Source organism: Nyctibius grandis, chromosome 6 (assembly GCF_013368605.1).
Source record: "Nyctibius grandis isolate bNycGra1 chromosome 6, bNycGra1.pri, whole genome shotgun sequence".
Taxonomy (NCBI): domain Eukaryota; kingdom Metazoa; phylum Chordata; class Aves; order Nyctibiiformes; family Nyctibiidae; genus Nyctibius; species Nyctibius grandis.
In genome coordinates, this window is record NC_090663.1 from 38369228 (window position 1) to 38382315 (window position 13088).

The 13088-nt window shown below is 45.1% G+C and overlaps 1 protein-coding gene across 2 annotated transcripts in view; it reads left to right on the top strand.

The window, feature by feature from the left end:
* The first annotated feature begins 711 nt into the window (after positions 1–711).
* The window catches only part of ACSL1 (acyl-CoA synthetase long chain family member 1), a 43842-nt gene continuing 31465 nt past the window's right edge, over positions 712–13088 (top strand). Inside the window, exons 1-3 of one of the 2 annotated variants that reach the window (XM_068402694.1) lie at positions 712–849; positions 2000–2149; positions 10269–10496. In XM_068402694.1, coding sequence (XP_068258795.1) covers positions 10302–10496 — 195 coding nt within the window. In that variant the 5' untranslated portion in view covers positions 712–849; positions 2000–2149; positions 10269–10301. The remainder of the gene's footprint in view (positions 850–1999; positions 2150–10268; positions 10497–13088) is intronic. The other variant, XM_068402693.1, reaches the window with a different exon arrangement.

Sequence of the window (13088 nt, forward strand, 5' to 3'; positions counted from 1 at the left end):
ATGTGTATAGTTTTAACCCCCCACACACTTAAAATAACCCAAATACTACCCATGAAATACACGAGACAACTATGGTAATGCAGAGTGTGCAACACAGTGGGACTTTGAGATGCAGGTTGATGATTTACAGGTCAAATGGACTGATGAAGCACACAGCCAAACCAAAACCAGTTCAGATAACTGTCAGAGGTCGCTGCCATGGCACCAAGTGCCTCTGCCTTACCAGGGTGCACCTCAAACCCGCAGCCCCCTCACAAACAAAGCTTAGTGGTGGTGAACAGATGAGTCCCTGGATTGCAACAAGGCCATCGTCCTCTTCCAACGCTTCCATACTGAAACGTACATCCTTTTAGCCTATTTATACCGGCTGCAGATGTCTTTTGCAAAGCCGTAAGAAAAACTTCCCTTGCAAGCTGTCGCCTCAGCTTTGTAAAGCATGAAGTGACGCGCGCCGCAGTGCCGATGCTCCTCTCGCTTGCTTGTGATTCCCCCGTAATTTGTGACCGCGCGTACGGTCCTTCCACCGCCCTCACCGGGGTTTTGTATGAGTTACTGCAGCTCCCGCAGACCGGCAGTCCCGGACACCCGAGCGATGCCACGGAGACTGTCCGGGCGGCAGGAGGCTGGACGCGGGCGGCCGCGGGGTGGGCGGCCGGGCGGGGCAGCGGTACGGACAGGGACAGGGACAGGGACGCGGCGGCAAGGCCCTAGCGCCCGCCGGGCGGCGCGGGCGGGCGGAGGAGGCGGGCTCCGCTCGCGCACACGCCGCTCCCGCTGTGCTCGGCTTAAATAGGGCGGCGCCGGGGTGCCGCGCACAGCCGTGGTCGTTGTTGCCGTTGCCGCCGGGAGGTGAGCGGGGTTCGGGGGTGCTACAGCTGTCCGGGGAGCGAGGCCGCGGGCCCAGCGGCGCTGCCGGCGCAGGGCCGGGGACTGTCAGGAACGCGCCGGCCGCCGCTGAGGCGGGCTGGCTCCGCCGGGGCCTGCCGGAGCCGCCGCCGCCGCCCGGCCCTTCGCCGCGGGGCTGGGGCGGCCTGCGCGGCCGCTGTCACCTGCGGGGCCGGGCGGTTGGCGGTGAGGGGCGGCGGGTGCCGGCGGGGCGGTCCCGCTGCCGATCCCCTCCGGCTGCCTCGCTGGGGCTGTGGGGTTTTCCCTTCTGCCCCGTGGCGGGATAAGCGTCCCGGGGACCCGGCTTGGCTTCCCCTCGGCGCAGAAGCCTTCAGGAGAGCGTAGCCGGCTGTCGCCGGCCTCCCCCCAGCGCTGCGGCGGCCCCGGCTGGCAGGGCATTGTTCTGGTTCCAGCGCTGCTCTTAACCCCGGCCCGGCCCGGGGTAAACAACTCGGGCCGCAGGGTGGTCGCCCCAGCCGGCCCCGCTCCCGGAGAGGCGAACCCCGGCCGAGCAGCGGACTGGGGAGCGCAGTGCTGCGTGTTAGCCTCAGGGGTTTAGTGTTCAGTTGCTGGACCTTGTCTTCAAGTAGGCTGTTCTTACGGGCATAAATGCAGCATGTACTTGGAGCAGCTTTTTTTCTTTCTTTTTAAGCAGTGAGAGCATGTATGGAAATGTGGTGTGAGGCAAACTGGCCTGAAATGGAAGGTTGAGTGACTTTGACTTTGCAGGCCTCCTCTCGGCTGTTAGATAGGACTTGCAGTGCTACAGCGCAAGGATTTAGCCTGGTTACGCGATGCTTTTGTTCTAGGGTGCATACATTTCTTATTCCAGTTAAACAGGAATTGCAACACTTGAAGCCTTCTGAATTTCTAAAGGGCATGTCTGTGAGCTGTCTGGGATATTATAGACACCCTCTCGGACCTAGTAATCCATCTAAACATAGGCCTTGTTTGGGTTAAAGTCTGAGATATGATGATGGTAATGTCCTGTGGTAGGAAAGACTGACTTCTAAAGAAACTGCTATTGAAACCCCATGGTTCTATATCTGTTCCTGGACAACAGAGCTATTCCAATGTGGTGTTAACAGACTCTTTTTTGTCCACGTTGCTTTAGAGGGAACCCTGCAGTCTCCTGAGCCTGCTCAAGAGTGTTTGTATTTGCCTCTCTGCTTTGGAACGTGCTCTCAAACTCACAAGCTGAGATTTTTCAGCTCAAGAGATTTGGATCAGATTTCTCGGATCAAGAAATTCTGAGTGTAAGAAGGTATTGAGTTTACTGAAAAATACCTTTCTTTTCCTCTTGCAACAACAGCAGTATTGATAATGTAAAAACTGAAATACAGAGTTCCTCGGGGAACTGTGCTGTTACTGCCTGATCCTTTAAAATCCAAGGATATCTAGCTTGCTTGTATTGGAATATGAAAATGTCTGAGGATGGCTGATGGGGAAAATCTAAAGCTTGTAATTATAAGTGGCTGTTGTGTGTAGCATACTCAATTCAAGCTCTTGAGCAAACGGCCTTAGCCTATTCTGAGGACTGCGAGATTATAATGAATCTAAAAGGCAGCTTCTAAATTTGGTACGTGCTGTTTTAGAACTACAAATCGGCCAACGTGAGGTTGGAAGTAAGTCTTCAGTTCTTGAGAAGCAAACCCCCAAGTAGCCTTTTGCTTCAAGGGCAAGTACAAGGTTGGCATTGGTGGAAAAAAAAACCCCAGAAATTCAAAATGGAAGGAAAGACAACTTTAAAATACTTATCTGGGTGACTCTCTTGTTTCTTGAGTAAAGGCTCTGTAGCTGACTTTCCTACCTCATTGCTTCACTAGAAATTAATACCTCATGGGATTTTTTGGAGGGGATAGAGGTGGGTTATATCTTCTCTGTCCTGGGTGTGTTGATCTCTAGTGGGGAAGAGTAAGGGGTTTCTTCTCTCTCTCTTCCCCCTCCAAGAAAATGCCACTTTGACTAATGTGAGCAATAGAAGATAGTGGTAGGTTATTGTGTTGTGTTTTTGTTTTGTTTTCTAGGTCTTGGTACTACAGTTGATTGGGATGGGTAGACTCAAAAAGGCTAAGAGCACCAAATTTTTCAAGTGTGAAGCAGAGAGGGAGAGAGATTCTGACCCAAGGGGATACATTGCTTGATAAATTTGGCTTCTGGTAGTCTGATGAATAGACTGCCTGCCACATCCTACTTCCCTGCTGTGCTAAATTACAAGTTCAGATATGTTGAATATTTTAATATGTCAAATATAACCAGCAGTAACTCCCCAGAAATCCTCACAAATAAGAGGGGAGATGATTTGTTCATTGGTAAATGGTTTTGCGTGGGAGTTTACAATGCTGAAGGAAGCACTGCTGTGCAGCATTGACCTTTACAGGCGGTAGGCTGAACCCTGGCTGCAGATGGGGGGGCTTGCGTTTCTGCAGATCCCGCCTGACTCCTGAAACAAGGACACTCAATAACACAAGGCTTCCACTCTCTCTTGCTGCCTTTCATTTTGGGAGTTATTCATCTACAGAGAGTAAAATGTGATAGTAAAATACTCCTTTTTGGTTAGGATTTGAATCTTAGTAGTACTGGTAGTTTGTCCAAAACTGACTGAAAACAGCTTGCATGTTTTTATAGAGATTTAGAGGAAAAATTTTTTTTGTTTTTGTAGCTGGGCAGTTTAAGGCTTATAGCAGAAGTACATAACGTCTTGTTTGCAGAAAACAACTTCTGGCTTTTATATGAATTATTGTTCTTAAACCCAGAACTCTTAAGCTTTTTAGTTTGATACTGCATGTGCCTTGTTTCCAGAACTTTGCCTCTGCAGTTGCTCTCCATTAATAGTCTGGTGAGGATGGATTAGTTTCCTAGGAAAGCTAGAAGAACATGCTTACTATCACTGACTTGGAGGAAATACAGGGATACGTTAATATCTCAGGTCAAGGGGTTGCTTGGTTTTTCATAATCTTGTGATGCTGGTGTTGGGAGGTCACTCGGTGAACCAGTTGCTTCTCGTAAGTACTTACTAATCTGTCAGGTCTCATAGTGTTAAGGGTTATGTTTTTTTAAAACATCCTTCTGAATGTAAACACTATCTAGTGTGATGCAATGTGGCTTAGTGTGCCTGACCAAGGTTGTGTTCTGTTAGACTTCAGGTGACAGAAGTATGAGTAAGAAACTCATTCTTGCAGAGTCTCACATAAGCACTTGAAGCATGTGTTAACTTGATGTTGCATACTGGGCTTTCTGAATAGTAGCCTTTTCCTGGGGGAAGTAGAATGAATAAGTTGGTATGATATACTCAAGGTGGTAATGCCATCAGAAAGCTGCTGATTTGTAGCATTTTGCTTCTGTAGGGTGATTTTAATCTAAACTGTAGTTGGATTGAGTGTAAATTAACAGAGTAGTGCCATGATGTACTTGCAAATCAGAGTTGTAGGGATGGAACTCTAATGGGTAGTAATTTAGGCTGCAAAATAGATATTTGTAAGCATCTGCTGTGGTCTTTGAAGATGAGAAACCGATAAGACTGTTTAGTGACACGTTGTGTGTGTATAGGCATGGATCAAAGGAAACTTAAATCGATCACTGTCTCAAAGGTTTTAGTGGGAAGTATTGGTTTTCGTTAATATAAAGGGTTACCAAGTGCTGATGAAGGACTGTAATTGCACAAAAGGCATTAAGCAGGTTCTTGTCATGTGGCTCAGCTTCTGAACTTGAATAAACTCCAGTGACCTCATTGGTGTGCACTTGGATTACTTGTTGGACATCATTAAGAGGCAAGAATCCAGGTGGTGTTCCATTTGATTGCAAGAGGATTGCAGCCAAACATCTGAGAACAGTGCTGTGACTTCCCTTGTAGGTGGGGACAGAGCCTTGACACATCAATATCGGATGTACTGCTCCTTAAATGTTGCAGCGAGAGTTTTAACTTCAGTTGCAGCTTACGAAGTAAATAACCATGGCCCAACTGATGAGGCTGAATCCAGCTCGTAGGCTGCTTCCATCTGCTCCTGCCTTTTCCCAAATGCAGGAACAGAAACTGAACCAGCAGAAGCAACCTGAACCACTGCATGATGCCCTGTGGTTGTTCAGAGCCAGGCTGGGGGCCTGAAGTGGGGTTGGAGGTGGGACGGTGACTATTAAGGACCTGCTGGTTCTTATCTGTGCATAGGATAGGTTCCTCACTAACAGCTTTTTAGTTCCTCCCTCTTTACTATTGCAGGAAAGTGAATCTGGCAGTTACTGCTTTAAAAGACAGGTTTATAGCTCTGAAGCCTGGCTGGGTGATTCTGGGTAAGATGAGATATTTATTTTTTTAATTGGGGTTGAGGGGTGGCAGGCAGGTAGGTGGAGGAAGAAGGTGTCAGAGTAGTGGATTAGACAGTTCAACAGTACTTGGTTTGGTCAGGGAATTCCTTTGTGGCTAAGGAGACTTGCATCATATATCACATGACAGGCTGCACCACAGGAGACATCTTGCTGTTGTATTCATATTATACAAGGCTTAAACTGAGGATTCTCCTTCAGATCCCAATTACCTATGCTCCTTTGCTGTACCTTGAGGGTGGTTGTGGTTTCCTTCCTGTCTACAGTTTGGCTGTGTCACAGGTGGCTGCAAGACCTCAGTCAAGTTACTGCCTTGACTGCAGGGCAGGGGGAGAAAATCCTGGGAGGACTTGCATGCAGTATTTGGGGTTGCATGCTTAAGGTGTAGTATTACAGTGTCCATCCCTTTCCCCAGCTGTGCTGTCTTGCTTCTTCTGGGAGGTTATGGCTATCTGGTAATCCAGACAAGAGTTGATCTAGCAGAGAACTAACATCAGAATTAACCCAGGAAAACGGTGTTTGCCAGATCACCTCCCTAGTGTGACTGCACAACCCAATGAGTGCCTGGCCAGCTCAGAGAGGGTTGTGGGAGCATGTATCTGGGACAGGTTGGACTGGCTCAAATTTAAGCTGATTGTAAATGCACTCTGAGATTAGGATTATGTATTTTATTTGGACAAAAGGATTTCTCTTGTTAATAGCCAAAGCTATTTGTTGCGCCACCATTTATACTCGGTAAAGGAGCTAGAACATGATTTCGCACTTGCTCTTTCAAAGGATAAGTGGAGAAAGACTTAAGTAAAACAGAGATCTGTGGGAGCTGTGCAGTGTAACCTGTAACAGTAAGAAAACAACAAACTGCAATGGCAGGTAGCTGTTAGGGTAACTCAAAGGTATATGGGTGTCTGATCCCCTGTTCCAGCATATTGTAGTGAAAACATCTTAGGGACATATTGCTCATAATAGGAGCTAGGCAACTTGCCTTGTAGCTTTCTCCTGCCTGCAAGAGGCTGTAGAAATAACACAGCCACTTCTTTTATACCATGTGGTGGACCTGCCTTTATAGCAGGCCACTGCAGTGCTAGTGTGCTGTTCATCTAAATATTAGGATAGAGAAGAAGAGAGGCCACTGGTTCTTGGGGTTGTTTTCTTTGCAATACAGAAGCTGACGGCTGCTCTCCCGTTCTCTTCTGTTGCACTCAAACGATGTCTGGCTATGGATAGACAATAGGCAGGCTGCTGCCCACTGTAAATAGCCCATTGTATGCCGAGAGTAGGAGCAGCAAAGAACGGCAGAGTCCTGCCAACTTGGGTCGTTGCCTTGAGATACTGGCTCTGCTGTAAAGAATGAGTCTTGGGTGCTGCAGGGGGGGGGTGTGTGTGTGTGTGCGCGCGTGTGTGTGAGCAGAGAGCTGGCTTTGTCTGAACTGTACAGAACTCCTTAACTGAATTGATACGATGAGTTCAGAGGGATGCTTTCATGGGCTGGATTTTGGGAACTGCTGTTGCTGTGGAGGTGGCCAGGACAGTGGCACTTAGTGCCATGGTCTAGTTGACAGGGCAGTGTCAGAGCAACGGTTGGATTGGATGATCCCAGAGGTCTCTTCCGACCTGGTTGATTCTGTGATTCTGTGACAGGTAGTTACCTCTGAAGCAGTTTTGCCCTGTTATTAAAACCACTTTCCCATATCTGTCTGGTATTGTTTCTAAACTTACTAATAAACCAAGGTCTACTAGTTGCATTGAGGAAAAAGTGCTTTCGACCTCAAATGTTGTCCCTTCTGCTCCAAGTTTTTTGCTACATGTAGCAATGTGAGTATCACAGACTGATACTTACTCTTATCTGGTATCTTCTTCCTTTGGGCCTCCAGCTGTGACTTCCAACAACTTGCTATGTCCTGTCTTGCGCTGGGGCTGAGTTTCTGAGTCCATTCCTTGTGGTCCAGATCCTGTCTGAGTGAGAAGCAATTGCATGACCTGGGTTTGTGAAGAGAGCATGGCTTTTTTTTGCTTGTCTTGAGTGAGCAGACTTAGCTGGGTCCTTCCTTGAGGAAAAGGACTGAAAGCCAGATCCTAGCTCCACTTGGAAGATCTTTGTATCTCAATCTAAAGGCTCTAAACTCCTCCCCTTGGTCATGGTAAAGCCTCTGGATATCTGATGTGATTGGATCATAAGCCAAGTAAATACTGAGATGGATCAAAGAAGGCTGGGAGGTATAGAAGCCTTCTTTCTTGATGGGGTATATTTGGATGTATATGTTAAGAATGTGAATTTATTCTCCCCGTTACCTCTGGCATTGTCTTAAATACAGAGAAGAAGAGTTGATATGACTTAGCAGATAGTGTTAAAGTTAGGAATTCTTTAGTCCTGCAGAAAACTCTGTCCTAACCTTGTTTTTTGTGCTGATGAGGCAGAATGTGTAATTAAAAAAATGTCATCCCTCAATATAAACCTCAGTAAAATGTATCATTACGTAACTGTTAACTTTCAGTATAACTGCTCAAGAAAGGTTTTATGTTACAGGCTGCTCTACAGACAACTGGTCAACAAAATGAGAAGTAGTGATATGCATATCTGTGGTGTTTGTTTTTTTATTTTTCGCCCCCCTCTTCACCTAGGCTGAAATCATAGCAGCTCCTTGACTACAATGGGACTCTTAGGTGAATGAAGTGATCATGTTTACTTCAGTCCTTGTTAGCTGTAATGGCACCACAGCCTTTTGAAAGAGTAACTCTCTAATTACATTGCATTCCTAAATCATATAGTGAGTGTGCAGGACACATCGTGATTAATGCAGAGAGGAAAGCAAGAATCTGTTGTTTTAAAAGTCTGTCACGGTTTAAAGCTGGGCCGGCTATTAAAAGGTGCTTATTGTGGAGCTTGAGGAGAAAAGAGCTAAGCTTGCTCTTGGCCCTTACGTACACTATAGCCTCCTTTTTCTAGTTTCATAACGTGGTGTCTATGATACACCCAAAATTAACTTGTAAGCCAAGGCTTCCTTGTTGGAATGACTTTTTATTCTTACTGTTCATCTGTGTATGTTAAAACTTAAGAGGTTGTTTTCATGCCTGCAATGCTCATGAGCATAATTTGATGCATTAAAAGCAACAGCATGGTAATCCTAACTATTAAGTCAGTAATTGATTTTTTTAAAATTTTTTTTTTTATACCAAGGGAAGATGAAGAGGTTCTTCGTTAATGTATTCAGTTCTTCTCTACCTTCCATTACTACAGCCTGATGCTTGTGGATTTTGAGCATAGCCTGCTGTGTATCACAGTGCAAATACCTGAAAGGCATTTGTGTAGTGGCCCTGCACTACCTGTCTAGGTGATGCAGCCGTGTACCCTGAGGCTATGCCATTAAGAGCAAGGAGAAGTGGTGGGAAGAGAGGGCAGTGCCTGCAGGCTGGGGAGCATTCCATGGGTCTGAGACCCTTCCAGAGATGGAACTCTATTCCGTCCTGACGCTGCCCCCATCCATGACCTTACCTCAGCCTGTCCTTTTGCTAACACTGTGAAACCGTGGGCCCTTTTGGACTATTTTTATGGCTGTTTTGCTGTCTGTAGCAAATGGTGTCCAAATACTGGTTAGACTTTTTGTGAAATAGACAACTCTTCTGTTGCCTGGTTGAATGACTGATTGCAGCAGTAAAGATTTCAAGGGCAGACTGTAAACTAGAGTTTCCTGTAGAAATATGAAATCTTAGCCTGGTATGGTTGGCTTTAAAAACTAAGCAGATATAATTCTGCCCGTTTGGATTTCAGTGTCTCTTGCGCTGCCATCCTGCAGTGGTGCATTGTTACACAGTACGTTCTAGATATTTAAACACACATTTTGACATTCTTTAGGTCCTTTGTTTAATTTTATTGTCCATAGGAAACAGCTGGACTTAGATAATTTAAGTAGATATGTCTCGGCTCCTCAAGCAAGCAGAGCTTAATAGAGGAAAGCCTTGCTTCCCGCCCGCCCCGACGGCAGCCATTGCCAGCCGGCCCTGGGTGGCAGGCGGCCACGCTGGTGACCGGCTGCCGGGCGGGCAGGGCCCTCAGCGGGCGGTGGGGTGACCGGGTGCGGGCTGCCATTGGCCCTGGCAGCCCGGCTGCCCGCTGCTCACCTCTCACCTACTGGGCAGGAGCTGGTGGCTTTGGCATGTGACAAATGTCCCGGGAGACCTTGGCCGTAGAGGAGAGCGCCAGCTGAGCCGACTGCAATCCCTATTTTCCCCCGCAGCTGGTTCTTGCTCTGGAATATCCATGTCAGTGAGCACTGGCGGGGAGCAGCCTCTTTCGGCTCTTCCTTCTGTGTGAACGTGACAAATCAAATGTGCTTCCTGTGCTTGATTGTATTGCAGTGTGCTGCTGCCTTGGGCCTCCTTAGTGGCTGCTTTAGTCTGCCTCATGGCCAGAGATAAATTGCTGCCATGGTGCTGGGAGAAATAGAAAGCTTGCTAGCATAGGGGAGCTGTGGGAGGATATTGGTTGTGACAGCAGCTTGCTGTAGTGAGCTTTCTGTGCACGATTGAAGGGAGAGTAGAAGAGAGGGAGATGAGATTATTTAATAGACTTAAGAGATGAAAAATGCTGCTCCAGATATGCTCCTGTATGATTAGGATGCTTTTTGTTAGGTTAATGCAGGCAAGTTAATATCTTATACCCTGCCCTCCCTCTCGCTGACTTCCCTGTTTGACACTTACTGTTTAAACAGTCTTACAGTACAGCTACTCTGAAAGTAAATATTCAGCATTTGTGAAATGCTGTCCTTCAAAAAAAAAAAAAAAAAAAGGCAAAAGATTTGCTACAATGCACTGTCTTTTAAAAACAATATTAAAACCCTGTAGAAATTGCCTCCTGTCAGCCTCACCTGTTTTTCTGAAGTGTGAACCAATAATTGCTTGCTTACTTAATTGCAGCACAGAAGTCTAAAGGTATTGCTTGCCTAGTGGCAGACCAAATTATTTTGATAGTGGGAAGCTAGCAGGACAAAGCATACCTTGCTCTCCTAAAACAGTGAATCAAAAGGGGATTTCAAACCTTTGTGTGTAACTTTATTTCATATCAACAGATTTCAGCATCAGGACAACTGCCCTGAACTGCAATGCAAGCACATGAGTTGTTTAGACACCTACGAATGCCAGAACTTGGGGACGTCAGACAGTACGTGCGCACCCTTCCGACAAATACGCTGATGGGCTTCGGTGCTTTTGCAGCTCTCACAACCTACTGGTATGCAACAAGACCGAAAGCACTAAAACCACCATGTGATTTAGCAATGCAGTCTGTGGAAGTAGAGGTAAGTGTCACTTAATGGATGCTGTTGCTCACTTAATTTTGAAGCCTAAAGGCAGCATTGAGAGAGGCCAAACACTGATATAAGAGTGTTTCTAAACTTGTAGTGTGGGGGGAATACATTTCAGGGCAGTTTTGTTTTTTTTGAAATACAGCTTGAACTCAGTGTTTGGCTTTCTGAATTTGAAAATCAGTTTGAGGGTTGAGGTCATCATGGTGGTAACTAGCACAGGAGAAGACTGTGCTGAGAAAACTCAGCTTCTGATGTGACTGGTAGGAGGAAACTTGTGAATGTTAGAAATGGCACAGTGTAGTTTTTGATGCCTAGACACGTGCTTAAATGATGGCCTATTAAATTTGGTCTTGGGCTCAGAGTATGTGTGCTGGTATATTCTGATTAGGCGAATACTTTTATAATATTTAGTTCATAATAGCTGACAGATGAGACTTTATATTGGGTTACAAGCATGAAGAGGGTACTAACTGTCCTCAAATGATCTGTGGAAAGATATATTAGTCCTGCCAACAGATCCCAGCCATAAAGTAAGTTGAAATTAAAGCAACCACATGCTAAACTCTGGATAGGCTAGCTTAGCTTTTGTTTTAGGCTTTAGAGGCAGACAGAGTTGCTGTTAGGTGATGGTTTTTTTAATAGTGAAGTCAAATATGGAATTGGTTTGACTGGGAGGAATTCTTGCTTAGAAGCAAGTATAGACAACTGATTACATGGCTAAGGTTTCCTGTTCACTACAGAATCAATATTTTTACCACTTATTTCATTCTTTCAAGAGTGCCTGTGTATTTCTTCAGGATAGACAAGGTGTTTCCTTTTTTGAAGGAAGGAGACAGCTTTGAAAGCGTGTGATCTTCAAGGGAGACACTTACAAAATGTAGGATTGTAAGGCTGTCAGTTTCTTGCATTACTAGTGATAGTCAGAAACTACCACTATTAGGGTTTTTTATATATACTTGCAACTGAAGTCTCCCTTTACAGCACATTCTTCCACGTGGATAGACTGCATCCATCTTGGTAGAGCTTTCCCAGTCCTGACAGTGGCTGGAATAGTTTTGTAGAGCCGCATGTTTTGGTGGTTGGAATAAACTGGCAGTGAAAGCTTTCCAGCTGTGGAGGGCCTCATTAGTCAGTATAGACTTTGGCAGATTTGGGGGGCTTAGCATTGGAAGATGGTAAAACAGTGGCTCTCAACTGGCCATAAAACCAGTGACAAATGGTTATTTGCTTGAGACTCTTGACAGCAGTCTCAGTTCACTGCCTTTACCTCTTCAAGCTAAATTGCTCAGCACTGCTAGGTTCTGTGATTGAAATAATTGTTTGTTAGTATGAGACTTCACTAAACTACTTAATGCATCATTGATCCATATTATACTAATTAACATCAGATCTCCGATCAGAGAAATGTAGATATAACAGCATTATTTTTTATTGCTTCTTCAGAAAATACATTTTAATAGGAAGACTGAACAGTAGTAAAACGTAAATGAAAAACAGCTGAGTGTGTTAGCATGTCTTGGTGATAAGAGCTCAAACTTTGAGAACATGTTGAAATGACCAAGATCTATCCAGTTTTGTTTATTGACAGTTTGGATACAGCCCTTACGTTGTAAACTGTACCAAACTGTAATCAAATGAGAATGTATGTTTTGAAGCAAGTTTCAAGTGTCTGTTAGAATTGGTACTTTTATAACAGTAACAAGAGTAGAATACTGTGCTTGGGATTCAGTTTCTCACTACATTTTGCTTAGAATTCCACTTCACTTACTCCATTCTCTTATACATGTGTTAAGACGGATTGTCACTTCCACAGAAGAAAAATATAAAATACTGCTTTCAAATTATGTCTTAACATTTTTTTCTGGCTAAGCAATACAATATTAAAAGGTCTAGGGAGTAAGCAGTGTGCTCCAAAAAGACATGGCAGAAGGCAGTTCCTCTTCTCTGCTGTATTAGTATCTAATCTACCTGTTCACTAATGATGATAATTTTTCACTATAAATAAACCTCTGCTTAATTCTAACTTGTGACTAAATGAAGTCAGTGACTGGAGCAGGGTTTCTACATGTTCTGATAATAAAGCTTCATGACTTTATATGGGAGGAAAAAGATCCTATTTACTGCTGTTCCAGGTCACTTCCCATCTCTGGAAAGCTTTGATTTGGTAGGCCAGCACCCAGTGACCCATTTTAACCATCACTGTGTGAGCGTAAAGACTGCAAGCTTAGCTGAGTATAGGTACAAAGAGTTACTGAAAGTATCAGCTCTTCTAGAGTAGATGCCACAATTAAAGTACGATCTTTAAAGTATGCGTACTGCAGTTACATTTCACAGAAAGAAACCCTCTTGTCTTCACAGCTCCCAACCTGATCTCTCTTCAGGGGAACTTCTCAGAGGTATAGGTGAAAATCTTTCAGGATCCACTTGAATACCTTGTCTGTAGGAGGGGAGACAAGATTAATGAAGCGTAATTCTAAATAAAGTCTGACTACTGTGAGACTGCATTGCTGAGACTCATGCTGTACTCAATCATGCACTATATTGTTAGCAATTTCAGTGCTACAGTAATGGCAGAAATAGGGC